This window comes from Anas platyrhynchos, chromosome 1, assembly GCF_047663525.1.
Source record: "Anas platyrhynchos isolate ZD024472 breed Pekin duck chromosome 1, IASCAAS_PekinDuck_T2T, whole genome shotgun sequence".
Lineage (NCBI taxonomy): Eukaryota > Metazoa > Chordata > Aves > Anseriformes > Anatidae > Anas > Anas platyrhynchos.
Genome location: NC_092587.1, coordinates 7,252,142 through 7,266,970, shown reverse-complemented (window position 1 = coordinate 7,266,970; position 14,829 = coordinate 7,252,142). Strand labels below are relative to the sequence as shown.

The 14,829-nt window shown below is 48.1% G+C and overlaps 1 protein-coding gene across 11 annotated transcripts in view; it reads left to right on the top strand.

Moving 5' to 3' along the window:
* FRMD4A (FERM domain containing 4A) overlaps positions 1-14,829 on the top strand; it is a 348,357-nt gene that overhangs the window by 267,136 nt on the left and 66,392 nt on the right. For all 11 annotated transcript variants that reach the window (XM_072024583.1, XM_072024605.1, XM_072024416.1 and 8 more), the window contains 2 exons: positions 10,696-10,780; positions 14,591-14,647. In XM_072024583.1, the coding sequence (XP_071880684.1) occupies positions 10,696-10,780; positions 14,591-14,647 (142 nt within the window). The remainder of the gene's footprint in view (positions 1-10,695; positions 10,781-14,590; positions 14,648-14,829) is intronic.

Genomic DNA, 14,829 nt, shown 5'->3' with positions numbered 1-14,829 from the left:
TATTACATCTGACATCACCCTCATTCATTTCATAGTACCCATAAAAAATGAAGACTTACTTTGGAGTTTCTTCCCCTGAGTGCAGCTTTTTTTCCCCGCACGGTGATTGTCATTCATTTAACTTCAATTACAAGGGAGGATTCTCCAAAGAGCCTCTTTGTTCGGTTACGTCCCCATCTTTAGTGGTGGATTTATCTCAGGACAGATCAAGGCTGCACACAGCCCCATGACTCCAGAACTGGTCTGCTCTCTGCCACAAGGAGAGGTTGCTCTATTATGTTTTGGGTACTTCAAACCATAAAGATAGATCCAGAGCTGAATATTTCCAGTGTATGCGATCCAGACCCACCTGTGCTTAGAACCACATAAAGCTGTTGGTGCTTTTCTGCAGAAATATGAGAGTGTTGGGCCAATTCAAACAAATAAACAAAACAAAACAAATAAACAAACACCACAGGCACCCATTTATTGAGCATCTTACCTAGGGGCCAAATTGAGGAGTCCGTGGAGGGGCAGGGATCCCGTGGAAAGCAAGGAAATCTCTGACTGAGCAAGAGCTAAGTGCAGATTTCAGGAGTGGAGCCAGTGAAAGCCACTCATATTCATTTCAAAGACCACTCAGCGAGCATAAATATTGCCATCTGTATTGTTTTATGAGAGTTGGCAGCAGAGTGGAGACAAGTCATTCTAGCAGGATCTTAGCCAAGAGACATTTTAGAAGTATGGATCCATTCAACAGTTAGTAACTGAGTGAACTCTCCTGTTCCGGAATCGTAATCCATAGGGGAAACCCATAGGGGAAAAGTCAGCATTCAGTGGCTGAAAAGAGTGTGAAAAAACACACCAAGTTTGGACTTAAACTCTTATTTTTGATAGTAATGACTGGATTGTCGCACGTTTTGGAATGGGCTGGAAGGCCAGATGCCTCATGAGTTAGGAATGGGCATTAACTGACTGTGATTTCAGTTGCCATGTGGATGTCAGATGCTAGAAAGACACTGAAAAAGCTTCCCAGCGTGTAGCAAGTTCCCATGTCCATCCCCAAATCTGAGCTGAGCCACAAGCAACTGGAGGAGAAACTGTCTCCAGGCAGCTGGCAGAAGTTGGCGAGACCCCACGCGTCTGTTACCCAGCGGTGTGAGTTCGGGCTTGGGAACTAACGCAAGGGCTGAAGGAAGGGTTGTGAAGAGACCTGCCCATAGGCGGGGCTGTATTTTGGTAGCCTAGGGGTGCACAGGGACTTCCAGAGCCACCCATATGCTCTAAATGTGCGTTTACACGTAGGGAAGCATGACTTTTTAAGCAAAGGTTTCTTGGAAGAAGGACGCTGCAGATAGGAAGTTTCACAAGCTTTGCAGCGTGAAATCCTCCTCCCTTATTTAAATCTCTGCAGCACCCTTCAAGCTTTGTCTTTTGCCCTACATTTCTTCGGGGTTTGACGTTGTTGAGCACTGATGTCCCACGTCATTACTCTCTTCTGTAATCAGAGACCAAAAATCAAAGAAGGAGGAATTTATAGGGACATCCTTAGCAGCAGTTCAGAGGGAATGCTTACTGCACCTGGACACGTGCAGAACTAACTGCAGCCTCTGTCTTTAGGTTGTCACCTCTGGAGTTTTCCACTAAGAACATCGTAGGTATCTCGGAAGCGATCAGAATTGCTTGGGCAGCTGTGAACAGCCCCGTGGCAGTTCTTGTGCAATATTATTTTATGAGACTCTTTGCTAACAGCCACTTAAACAACGCTAATGCCACGCACGACAGTGAGAGGGAGCATCCCGTGTCTCTGAGGGGAGGTGGGACGTCTGGCGATGTTAGTTCTCGTCTTTGAAGTCGCTTCTTGGGTGGCTTCCTAAAGCCCTAGTCACTCAGTGGTGGGGGAAACTCACTGCCTGCCTCCGAGGGTTTACAGAGCAGATAAACCAAGGCGGATGAGAGTCACAGCTGAAGTCCGGGAGAAGCGAAGGACAGAGGGAAAGGAAGGAAGGATTGCTTGGCTGTTTTGGGACCAGAAGAGGACAGTGAAATTGTATCTGACAACACGAGCTGCACAGCAAAAGGCAGGAACCTAAGGAAAGTGTGGAGAGCAAGGCAGTGAGGAGGTCAGAGGAAAACAGAGCTGGCAGGGGGTCGGGTAAATGCCATTCTGCTTTCAGCAGGGAAGGGAGCATTCAGCTCTCGTTCACATAGGCAGGAAAAAAAAAAAGGCAAAGTCACTCCCTTTGTGTAAATCCCTGAAGTGAGGGAGGACCAGAGCACAGACAGGCTGTTTGTTCACGGAAAGCAAAGCTGGCCCAGCTTTGCAGTGAATTCTCCTCCTCAAACAATGGCCTGGTGGGATTAGCGATCCTTAGCTAGGGAACCACCAGCATGAGCCTGATCTCTTTATCTCCTGGGTGTTTGTCCTGCTGTTAATTTATATGAACAAGCTCAGCAAATAACATTCACTTCAGCGGTGGATCTTCTCCCAGGAACGAGCACGCCCATTCTCAGGGCAGCTCCACCAGCCGAACGGTGACAGCACGCTGCAGAAGTCGTCACACTGAATCAGAGCATCCCCCACGTCGAAAGGCTTTTCTTACAGAAAGGCACTGAAAAAAAGAATGTGAAATAAATCCTCAGTGCTCAAATACGCCGTGGGGCAGGGTTTGTCTCTATGGCCCCGTGGTGTCCCCCCAGAGGAATGCCTGTGTCCAGCAAGGTCTGGCACTTGTTCACATGCACCGGCTAGGCTGAAGTCCGCAGGAGAGCTGCAGGGGCTCAGGGCTCAATATCTCAGGGCTGAATATTGAGGCCAGACCCTCTGCCAGGTTACCACAGTTACTACGGAACAAAGTGGCCCTAAATAGGAGGCCAGCACTGAAACACGGGGGGCAAAGCTCATGTGTGTCGATGCTTTCTTTAGGAACGTAGCTGGGTGTGCACCCATTGTGGCCCTGCTCTCAGCCAGGTGGGACACACGTCTGAGGTGGGACACAGCACACCAAACCCGAGATGTTTTCCACGTAGATTGCTCTGTGTCGGGGCTAATTACCGCTGCCTTTCTGTGCAATCACTGGAAAGAAGCAGGCACTTTTCAGGAACAATTCATCTGCCCTGATTCTCGACGACTTACTGTGGAAGTGGCAGGCTGAAAGAGCTGCCTCCTTCCTCTGATCCCAGACCCCTGCTCAGATGTAGGACACACACCGTAGCTTCCTCTTTTCACCTGATCAATCCCCTCTGTGTGCTTTATGTGCAGCCTATAAATTTGGATTCTTTCAAAGCCAGTTGGCCCAGCCAGGGCTGAGAAGACATTCCCTGTAGATCCGTGTAGATGCAGAGCTTTGCCTGGCTACCTGAATGGAATTGGACCAGATTTCAGCTGCTAATGAGGCCTCGGGCTATTTTAGTTCTTCACACTCCTTTATACCCATTTTTTAAAACAGCATCCCATTTGAAAAGAAAAACAAAAGGCGCTCTACATCACTTGGAAACAGCCAGCCCTGGAAGGAAGGAAGAAGGTGGCTGCCAGTACCAATTGTTCCTGGGGATGGACTTGCTGATAACTTGCTGCAGAGGTTCATTGCTGCCTCCCCCACTGCCCAGAGGACACAACCGGGGTGCGGTTTCACAGCACGCCACCTGCACTTTGCCCAAACCACTCACACCACGATCCCAGCACGCCCCGGCGTGTGTGTGCCATTCCCTTCCAGTCGGCTTCGCCTGTCTCCAGGAAATTAGATTAGGGGGTGGTGATGACAGCAGCCTGCTGGGGCAGGGAGAGACGTACAGAACCGCACTAAATTAACCAGAGCAATTTATTTGTCTCGCACGTAACAGGCTGTGCTTCTCCACCCATGGTCTTCCTCACTGGAGAGGGGTTTGTGGCACTCCACCGCCTTGCTCCTCTGCAAGGAGGGCAGTGCTGGACCCCCCTTTGCCACGGGACTTCATCATCCCAGGAGAGTTCAGAGAAGTGCCCTGCGATGTTCAGCACCTCGGGGTGCTCCGTCCTCATCCCTGTGGCTTGCTCTCACCTCTTTGAGCTCCTTTTGTCTTTACCAGCACAGAGATGGTAACTCCGAGCTCCCGGGCAGTTTATGCTACATGTAAGAGGAGACAAAGTGCATTTGCGTTTCTCACTTGCATTTCTCCAGCTCCACGCACTGCTGGGATACTGTAAAAACAGCAAAAATCAGAACATGAAATCTGCGTAACCAACCCAGCCCAACCAGGCTGCTTTGGGGGCTTCCCACGAGCCCCAAAAAACCCCGTCGAAGCAGTGCCAGAACCCAAATCTCTTTGTGAAGCACTCTTCAGGCTGGTCGGTGTGTGCAAGCAAAGGGGGGAGATCTCAAAAGCCAGCAACCCTGCAACCCCCCTCCTCCCACCCAGCCGTAGGGTATAAATACAGCCGCTCAGCCCTTGTTTGTGCTGGAGGACAAGGCTCCCCGCAGACAATTTACTGCCGCCTCCTCGGGGTGGCCCCCTGCTCCGTTCACCAGGAGGAAGGTGTAATAAATCGCCTGCGGGGAGGCTGAGCTCCTCGGAGCCTCTTTAGAGACACGAGAAACTTGTGTCCAGTCAGAAGATTTACTCGTGTGAAAAGTGACCTCTGCTTGAGGAAGGGAACTAATGGGGCTCTGCTACTTAGCGCACAGCTCCGAGCTGAGCCATCCATTACGCACACGTCTTAATAGCAGCCTGGCTCTCGGGTCCCATAACATTATTCCCTTTTTTCTGCTTAACGGGGAATATGTTTGTATAAGCGGGCTGTGCTTAGAAAAGGGGCGAAGTTGTTTTTCCTCCGCACTCGGCCACCTGAGGGGGAAGGAAATCAGTATGCTCCAAACGTGCTGGCTGCAGCCACGTTTTGAGTGTGTTGACGCTGGCAGCGTTGTCTTGTCTAATTTGGGGAAGCATTGAGACGGCACAGTGGGTGCTACGCAAAAATGATGGATGCTGTCAGTGTAAGATTTGTACCTCATTTGGATCAAGGAGCAACAGCTATGGCAGTGCCCACACAGAGCTTTTCCAGCTGGGTCAAAGCCGTGCAGGCACCACTTCCATTTTCGTTGCAATTTGTGCGTTTATTCCTTACACCCATGGGTGTGATCTGCTGTCACCGGCGAAGCAAGCAGAGAGGATCACGGAGCACTCAGAGAGCCAGGCTTGAGCTCAGGAGAGAGGAGAAATCCCCTGGTGGCTGAGGGAGAGGGGCTCTCAGCTCACACCTGGGGCAGAGAACCCCATCGCTGCAGGCCAAGAGGAGCAGCGACAGCTTTTTTGTGCAGAGCTGCGCTTCCCTGGCCAGCTAAACTCCCCGGGACTTTTCAGGGTGAAGCCGTTTGCAAAATAGATTGAGCTGGCTGCTTCTTTTGTGGTCTTGTCAGGCCTTTCCTTCTCTGTGTTGATGCTGGAGCACACAGTGGTTTGCAGAGATTCCCAGATGTGGAGCCTGGAGAACAGCTGGAGCCCGATGTATTCCAAAGCAGATCACTTGGGTTTTTGTACCTGGAGAAGGGGAAGCACAGGAATGAGCAAATATCTCATGGTTTTCCATCTTTCTGCAATCACGTTCACCTCCAGGGTTTGTGGCTTCCATGCAACGAGGCAGGAGTTGACACAGGTCTCTTGCTGCATCCCATCCTCTGCAACCCGATTGCTGGTGCAGGGCAAGGGGAGCACAAGCACAGGGGGACAGAGCACGGCACCAGAACCAAAATTAATGCAAAGAGGATGTAAACGGGGCTTTTTGCTGTCTCCAATTTTCATTCCTGGTTGATGACTTAACAGGCCAGCTATTTAACCGCTGCCTGCTTTAGGTGTCAGCGCATAAAGTGCGCACCTATAGCTATTAGCAAAGAGGGCTGCAACAGAAAAGGAGCTCTGCAGCCTGAGCTGCTCCGAACGCTCATTTAGCACGAGACCCTGGCCATAATGACGCCTGCATTTAAGTCCATTACACCGACGCGTGTGATTATTCTTCCCCTGGTTAGCAAATGGCCTCATATTTTTCAAATTATCCTCCGAGGTTTTCAATGACATAGTGGGGGATAATGAGCCAGACCCCGGGGTGGGTGAGGCAGGAAAGGGGTCTTCTCCTTTTAGCCATCGCTGTGTAATCGTGAAATAAGAGACAGCCCGGGGTCTGCTGGCAGCTCTGTCCTCCATCCAGCTGGGAAGCACCACGGAGTGCCCATCGCCATCATTTCCCTTGGGTCCTACTGCATTTCCCACCTCGGGCAGGAGGAAGCCCTGGGGAAGGTGACGGCGCAACAACACCAAAATCCTTTTGCTTCATTTTGACATTTTCCATGACAACTGGCTTTCCCCTTTATTTTCCTTTTTCATGGAAAAAAAAAAAATATATATATATATATATATATATATATATTAGCAAGGGAAAGAAGAGTTGCTTGAGGTTCTTATTCTGTTTTATTTTATTTTTTTTCCTTTTCATAGGAGGCCCAAGAGAGGTATTTTGTCTCCCTGCACAGGTGCAGTGTCACGGGGCTGGAAGGAAAGGAATCCCTTTTGCCAACACTATGCACTCAGCTCCTGCCCCTTAACAAAGGCAGGAGCCCTCCCACAAATCACTCCCACCCCGTTATCAGTCCCGGTCACCTTGACCAGCAGCCTCAGTGCCATCCTCAGCCTCCCCATCACTGCCGGGCACTGCTCACCTCCCTTTGGATGCACAGAGGCATCTCTCTCACCCTCCTCTGCCTCTGGGGCCACCCTCAGCCTTCCTCTGATTACATCTTCCTCATTTTAAGGTGTTTCTTTTTGGTTAAAAAAAAAAAAAAAAAAAAAAAAAAAAAAAAAAAGGTTTTGTTGTTGGATTTTTGTTGTTGGATAAAAGCTTTTTACACCAGCTGTCACCGGAGTCAAACTTCAGAGGAGCTAGGATGATTTCGCTGCCCCAGGGCAGATCCACGTGAGATAGATAAGACATCCATTTGCTGTGGTCATGCTTTGATATATCATTGTGTTTAAGGCCACGGTGAAATACTGTTATCTTTTGGCATGTTCTACTTGGAAATAAATACACTGGCTTGTGATCTCAGAGCTTACAACTGTAAGTTGGGAATTACACTGCCCAGAGCCCGGTCCCTGCGAGGTGATAGATGGCCAAGTTCTGGTTATGTCCAGAGCTGTGGTAGGGGCGATGCTAAATTTTTACCCTTTCTTGTTTTTATTTTACCCTTTCTTTTGCTGTGTGGAAACGGGGAGCACTGGTCAATCCAGCTCTGCTGCTAAAGCAAGAGGGCATCACACTTGTCTTGCTTTGATGGTGAGTCAAGGCTTGGGCATTTCTCTCTGCTACAAGTCGAAGGTGAGCATCTGTGTGGTGCAAGGGGGAAATTACAGCAATACCAAGTTCCCATCACCCAAAGATCAGGAGTTTCCACAGCTGCTTCTCACAAGCACCGCTGCGTAACCGCCTGTTGTTGGCTGGCTGCGATGGGAATCTCCATTCATTGCGGCATCAAGCTGTGTCAGAGCGAGTTGCCAGTTAACCAACACTTCATGCCGAGCCATCTGATCAGCACAAGGCTCGTCCTCGCAGCTGGAAGACGGAGATGTCTCTGATGCTGCAGCTTCTGAAGTCTTCCAAGATGCTTTCTGCCATCCTCGTTGCTATCTTCCTGCCGCTGAGAGGGAGCACGCAAGATAGGCACTTTGTGTCCATTACCCAGCATAATATTTCCTGGTCCATTTAATTAATGGTTAGAAAATAGATTGGATGAATTATAAGTGACTGGGGCTAAGGGAGGAGAGGGGGAAAGATAAGGAGAAACTCAGAGATAGACTAACGTTGGCTGATCTCCCTTCTTTACGTTTGAAACCTTTTCCAAACTGATTTCTCTGCTTTTAACACACACATAATCTTTGGGGGGGGGTTAACCCTTCTTGCAGGCACCTCATTTCTCAAAGCAACAGTTGCTGGCTATCAGGGAACTTCCCGTAGGAGCCGTTTGAGGCAAAGCTGTTTGCTGGTTGCATTCTCAGTGCCGCAGGTAGCAGAGTTAAGGCGTCAGACACACGGTACCGTCTGCATCTCTGTCCAGCCCGTCCTTATTTCCTGGATATATCAGCTTCAGAGCACATGGAGGAATGCTGCTCCCCAGGGAGTCCTCGACAGAAACCTAATAGCTGCCCCTCCGTGCAATAGGAATGGGCTGATAATCTTAATAGGCAAAACAGACGCAGGGGGTCAAAGGAGGGAGGAGTATTTTCCAAACTCGACACAACAGTCCCGAACAGCTACATGATTTGCTGAAGGTCACGAAGGAAACCTGTGTCAGAGTCAGGAATTTAACCCAGATCTCTCGCTTGGTTCATTGCCTTAGCAGCTGGAGCTTTCTTCCTGCTTCCTTAGGCGCTGCCATGGGTCGTTTTAAACCGCGGTGCATTTGGAAGAGGTGGTAACAGGAGGAGGTCTGACAGATTCACCATCAGTGCGAAAAAATAAATAAATAAATAAATAAAATAAAAAAATAAAAAAAAAAAAAAAAAAAAAAAAAAAAAAAAAAAAACAGGCCTTTCAGGCTGTGAATTCAAGGCAGTCTGCTCCAGTTCAGGTTTTCTGAGCTTGCCACACAGCAAATCCCCCAAGACTTCTCTCCGTAAATCTGTTTTCTTTTAAGTAGCACCAATTTCCTGGTGCACATGCTTTGTATTTGCCTGGGTGCATGTGTGAGAGCCAGTAGCTCCCCTGCACACTCTCCACGCCGGAGATCACTTGAGAATTGTGTTTTCTTGTTGAAGATGAAGTATCATGTGCAGGCTCTGTGCTCGGAGAGACTCAATTTTGTACAGAAAATGATCTGGGCATGTGTCTATGTGGAAAGCCTTGGGAAAGAGCCGTGCAGCAGAAAGAAAATGCAATATTGCCCTCTAGTGATGATGAGGATGGTCTCATTTGATCCACTGATGAAACAAAAAAGTGTGTTTCTGCTAACCTTCACTGGGACTTGAAAATAGAGTAAATGTTCCTTCTTTTTTCTGACCCTGGAATTAAAGATCTGACCATCACCTGCTTCAAGGACAGGAGGTGAAACCCAGGGGAAGCCAAATAAATAAATACATAAAGTTGAATTTTTATGCTTGATGGTTCCTATGTTCACATGTTTTCTTTTTTATTTTCCTTTTTAAAAAAAATCTCATTTGAACTGCTCTGGGGGGGGGGGGGGATGGGTAATTGCAGGAGCATCTCAGCAGATAAACATAAAAAGCTCAAAATATTTCATTTGAGTATGTAGTTGGCTGTACTTGTCAGGAAATAAACTGTTTTGAAGGGTCTTCAGAAGACACCTAGGAGCACTACAAAGCTTTGACCTTTAGCCCTGAGAAGGTTACATTTAAGGCCCTCGATTCTACAAACAACTGAACACAGACAATCCCTTTAATGCTTGTGTGAAGCCCCAAGAGTTTCAGCAGGTCTCATAGCTTCACTCCCAGACAGCGGGGTCACGGAGTAAGATTTCTCTGTAACTGGACTCCGCATCTCTACACAGATTTCTAAGGTATTTGTCGTGTTTTTTTTTAAGTTCCTAATACAGACAGCATTTCCCTGGCACCTTCCCTATTCTAATTGCCTCTGACAATGCACGATAGTAGTGGAATTTATGTAAGGAACATTGCTGTCACTGTACTGAAACTTAAAGATCACTCTGAAACAGAGTGGGCAGAGAGATGTATTTTTTTCCTCACTTAAAACATGAACTAAACAAAACAATGACCTTAATCACTACCTGAATAGGCTGTCTCTTACTACAGGAATCCTAAAAGCATACAGCATACTCATATGTAATGGTTTGATATTAAATTTGATGATATATCTTGCACTTATTTTTATCCTGGGATTTTTACCCCAAAAGGTCACAAGGCAGAATTAAGGGCTGGATTCTATTCAAGCTGGTGGCAAAACTAGAGTTCACTGCCAAAGGATCTTTCATACATACAATGGACTTTCAATGTAATTGCAAATATTTGGGGTAATCAGTCAATGCAATAGACTGGGTTTTTTGAACATGGAGGGTTTGGATTGGGCAGATTTTTACTGAGTTCTGAGAAATCATCTCACTCTGCTAAAAAATAGATTATTGTTATCCCCAGCATCACTACCCATGGTACTGTTAAATTGTGTGAGGTCCTTAACTACTGCTGGTTAATTACTCTGTAATTATAGATGTTGCATGCTACCCACGAAAAAATATATAAAAAGCCATTATAAAATGTGCCTTGGGACGAGCTGAAGTGGACAGAGAGGAAACACAGAAGTGGATTTCTGGCAGTGAACATTTTATGTGTGGCAGATCGACAGCACAAAAATGGATAGGAAGAGTAAAGGGGCAAAGAAAAAGTGCCAAAATGTGATGGAGAATGAAGAGGAGTTTGCAAACAAACAGAATAAAGGATTATTTAAAGTATAAAAAATAAAACAAAGAGCTACTTAGAAACAAAATAAACCACTTGATGATTCAGTTGCTTCAGTATGTCTTGGGTGGTGTTGAGTGCTCATGTCCTATAGCACGCACGAGCCTCTTTCATCAACAAATGACGTTTCTGCCACAAACAAAGAAACTTCATTTTCAGTAGACGCATCACGACTCCATTGACCACTTCTTTTCATGTGATGAGTAAATTTTCATGTTTTGCCCTAGTCCCCCATGTGTCTCACCTCTCTTGCTTGCCCCCTTCCAGGTTCTACATTGAAAGCATCTCCTATCTGAAGGACAATGCCACCATCGAGCTGTTTTTCTTGAACGCCAAGTCCTGCATCTACAAGGTAAGGACTCTGGGCACTCAGGATTTTGAATTTTGGCTGGAAATGAGAAAAGTGAAGCTCTGAAAAAGCAGTTGGCATTGTGTTGCCCCCAAACCTCTGCCCTCAAGTTATGAATCCCCTTAAAAGCTGCATGCTTGGGTTTCATCTCTGGACTTTGAGGTTCTGAGGTAAAACCCCCCTCCAAATAGCTCTTGTGGTTGACAGGAGGAAATCTGCAGCTGTTAAAATGAGAAAGCGCTTGGTATTTAGAAGGAAAAATCTTAATTTTGTGCTGAAAAAGCGCCGTTCGCGCTTCCCGCCCGAAGAGGGCGGCAGCGGCTGCGCGGGCTGCGGGCGGGCGCCATCTTCTGGGCTGGGGACGGGGGAGAGGGAGGGAGTGTGGCCGTCGGTGAATAAATAAAAAGTGTGTAAATAAATGTGTTTGTGAGACTGTGTGTGTGTAAGGAAAGTGTGAGTTTATGTGTGTGTGTGCGAGAGGGGGGGTGAGCACCTGAGGGGTGCTTACCATGTGTGACGACGCGTGTGTGTGTGTGACAGGAACTGTGTGAGATTTTGTGTCTGCAGGAGGGTGAGTATAGAAGTGTTAGGGATGTATATGAATCTGTGTGTGTAAAAGTGTGACTTGTGAGGGAGGTATATGAGTCTGTGCGTGTGAGTATGACTGGGAGTTTGTTGGTTGGGAGAGTAAGCGTGTGAGTGTGTTTGTGAGTGAGCATGGGGCGGTGCCTGTGTACGGAGGACCACATTGTACAGGAGCAAGCCAGCACGGAGAAACGTTTTTTTGTGCCAAAAATAGTCCTGGCGAAAACACCAGCCTGTTGTCACCAGGACGGTAATTCAGAGCTACCCTTTGCGAGGCTGTGTGCTGGAGATAAGGGTTCCTGGCACAGCCTTCCTCCACCACCCCGCAGCAGCAGGGTTGGCTTCTGTGCCACAAGCCAAACATGCAGGTCCAAAAGGAAGGGTCCAAAAAATAACCGGGTCCAAATAATAACCAGGTCCAAGAGTTGCTGCAGCACAGGCTTGGCTGCATATGGCTCTGCATATGGGAGAGGTTTTACGGCAGCTAGGATTCTCTGGAAGGATCCCTCATCCCTGTGCTGGTAGGGGCCATTCCTCATAACTCCGCTCTGTCTGGCAGGAGGAGAAATCTGTAGTCAGAGAGTGATCGTGTCCCACAACCCTGAACATGTTTTTGACAGGCTAAGTGAACTGCTTACACCAAATATGAGGCCTCACTTCCTGGTATCTGCATAGCCTAAAATGCAGGGACTAAATCTTCACATCCTAAAATGCAGGGTAAGGTTCAGGAAGCCAGAAAATACTTTTTTTTTTTTTTCCAGCACCAGGGAAGGGATGGAGTTGCTGAGCTGAGCTTCACAGAGCTCTGCTCTCTGGCAAGGCTGCAATGAGATGTGCTTAGTCAGCCCTCTCCAGCAGCAAGCTCAGTGAGCATCACATTTTGGTTCCCGGGGATAGTTCCTTTTTGGAGTGTTGCCAGGAAAAGCTTACGCTGTTGTTCTTTTTTTGGAGAAAGCTTAATAAGAAGACGGAAAATAGAAAAAAAAAAAAAAAAAAAAGAGGAAAAAAGTGCCTACAGATCTAGGTTGGTCTATTTTAGTCTGACCTCTCCCAAAACCATTACTTTGCACATTCACACTGACTGTCATCTCTGTCCAAAAATAGTCCTGCTGGATTCCCAGTCTCCCACGCGAGTCCTTCCCTGTCTGACTTCCAGCCACACTAAGCCGTGCTGTCTTATTAAAAAAGGCGCTGAATTTCAAAGTTGGTTTCAAGGTCTCTGCTCAGATGCAGAGCAAGAACCCAGACAGCAAGGAGGTATTTAATAGGTATAGAAAGGGGGGATTCAGTGCTTGCCATCCCTACAACTAGCAGGTCTTGCAAGTGCCTTCCTTATCACACAAAAAGTTTCCTCGATGGACTTCTCATAGATGGCTTCATTCCTGGTTCCCCTACCAGGAAGGGCTGTACTGGGTATGGGATGTGTAGTAACGCTGTGTTTGTACATCAAGCCTTCCCCCATTGATTCTGACGGCACACACCCTCAAATACAGGACTGCTCGTGTTGGGAGAGAAGAAAACTGTGGCCTGTTTATTGTGGTCCTGTTTAGCTGGTCCCTTGGGCTGCCAGCTGGCTCTGTGTTGTGTTGGGTGCTGTGCTGCTCCTGTGGGTCATGCAACTGACCCACATACCCAAACCCTTGCACAGGGCCAGCACAGCCGATATTGCCCAGAAAAGCCAAGCCACATTTGTACTACCAAACAGGCAGGGCTTGGCGTTGGATGCTGTCCCTCTGCCAGTCACGGTGTTTAATTAAAAACACTCTCTGGTACGGGTGCTAACTAGCCCTGACCCGGGCATTGCTGGGGCACTGTCCAGGCACGAGCACCTGTTCCCGAGAGGCAATGCACTTGAGCTAACTCTGTTTGGGACTGGGGGAGGGAAGAAAAGTGTTTAGTCATGAGCTTTACTCTGCCATGTACCCTTAGGGCCAGAGAATGGGCCCTGGCCCACTCTACCTACTAGTACAGACTTGCCACAACCTCGACATGGGTTGTAGGGGCTGGTTCGTCCCCGCTGTGCCCGCTGCATCAAGGAGAGTGAAGACCAAGCACTCTGGTTCTCCACATCACCATTTGCTGTGGGACATGCCCAAATGTCCCAGCCTGGCCCCGTCTGCATCTGTATCGTGCACCGGCTGCTTCCCTTGGCACAGGCACACGGTGCTGCAGGTGCCTGTGTGAATCACGGGGAAGGTGTGTTCATCGCCTGTAGCAGAGCTGGGCTTCACTCCCCGGGGAGTCATCGTGCAGGAGGGGAGGGAAGTGCTTGTTTTAAAAAGCTGGCACCGGTGGAAGCCAAGGACACCTGGATCTTACCCTCTGTTTTGTTCTCTTTGTTTTGGATTTTGCCAGAGACGAAGCAACGCGATTGTGGCTTGTAAATGAGGTGCGGCCCTGACTTGGCTGGAGCACAGATCACAGCCGTGATCTATATTTAGATAACTCACTTCTTGCCAGATGAAATAAAATATTAAAAACAGCAGTTTAAATAAACACAACAGAAAATCCACCACAGGAGTAAGCTGAGCAGGGACCCGCTGTATGTGGCCACACCAGAGACCTAGTTGCATAATTGACGCCTAAGCATTATCCAAGTAAAAGCTCACTGTCTTCCCAAAAACCAACACTTGGCCATGGGATCAATGCTCCTGCCACCCATCCCAAGCATTTTTGGTGTCTGCATCCCACACGTTTAGATGAAGCAGTGCACAGACTCCCTGTGACCACTGCCTCAGACACAGCAGAAGAACCCTGAAGGGATCAGATAGGGCCCTCAGTGTCCTTGTGACCCTGGTGCCCAAGCAAAATGCTCACAATTTCACCTCACCCTCCAAGATTACTTTTGTCAGGGGCCAGGTCCTACAGAGTGAAGATATGCCAAAATGGATTCCCCAGGCTACCTTTCAGTAAATGATAAATGAAAATAAAAATGACCCTGCTCCTCCCCCTTCCACCTGCCTTCTCCTACCTCCTCCCAAGGAATCCCTTCATGCCACATCCAGTTATGCTTCATTTTCCAGGCCATCGCACTGAATATTTGTCTTTCTCTGCATAAAAGCGAGCAGGTTCAGCTTCACTTTGGTCTCCAGGAGCACAAGGACTGCTTTGAAGCCTAGCCAGAGAAAACTGGCACCACGTGCTTCATCCAGCAGTAGGAGATGCACGGTCATGTAGGAGCTCAGACTCACTGAACTCTCTTTTTTTCTGTTTTCTTCACCCTTCAAGGAACTCATCGAGGTTGACAGTGAAGTGGTGTTTGAACTAGCTGCCTACATCTTGCAGGTAAGCACCAGCCTTCTCTTGCTTGATGCTTCCTTGTGTGCTTTGACTTGTAACATCCAGAATGGCTGGTCAGAAGCACAGAGACTCCCCAAATTTCAGGAGTCTCAGAGTCCCTGTGAACCAAAAGGGAAGATTCCTCCATGTGGCTGAGATTTGGATGCATGCAGCCCTCAGCTTTAAGA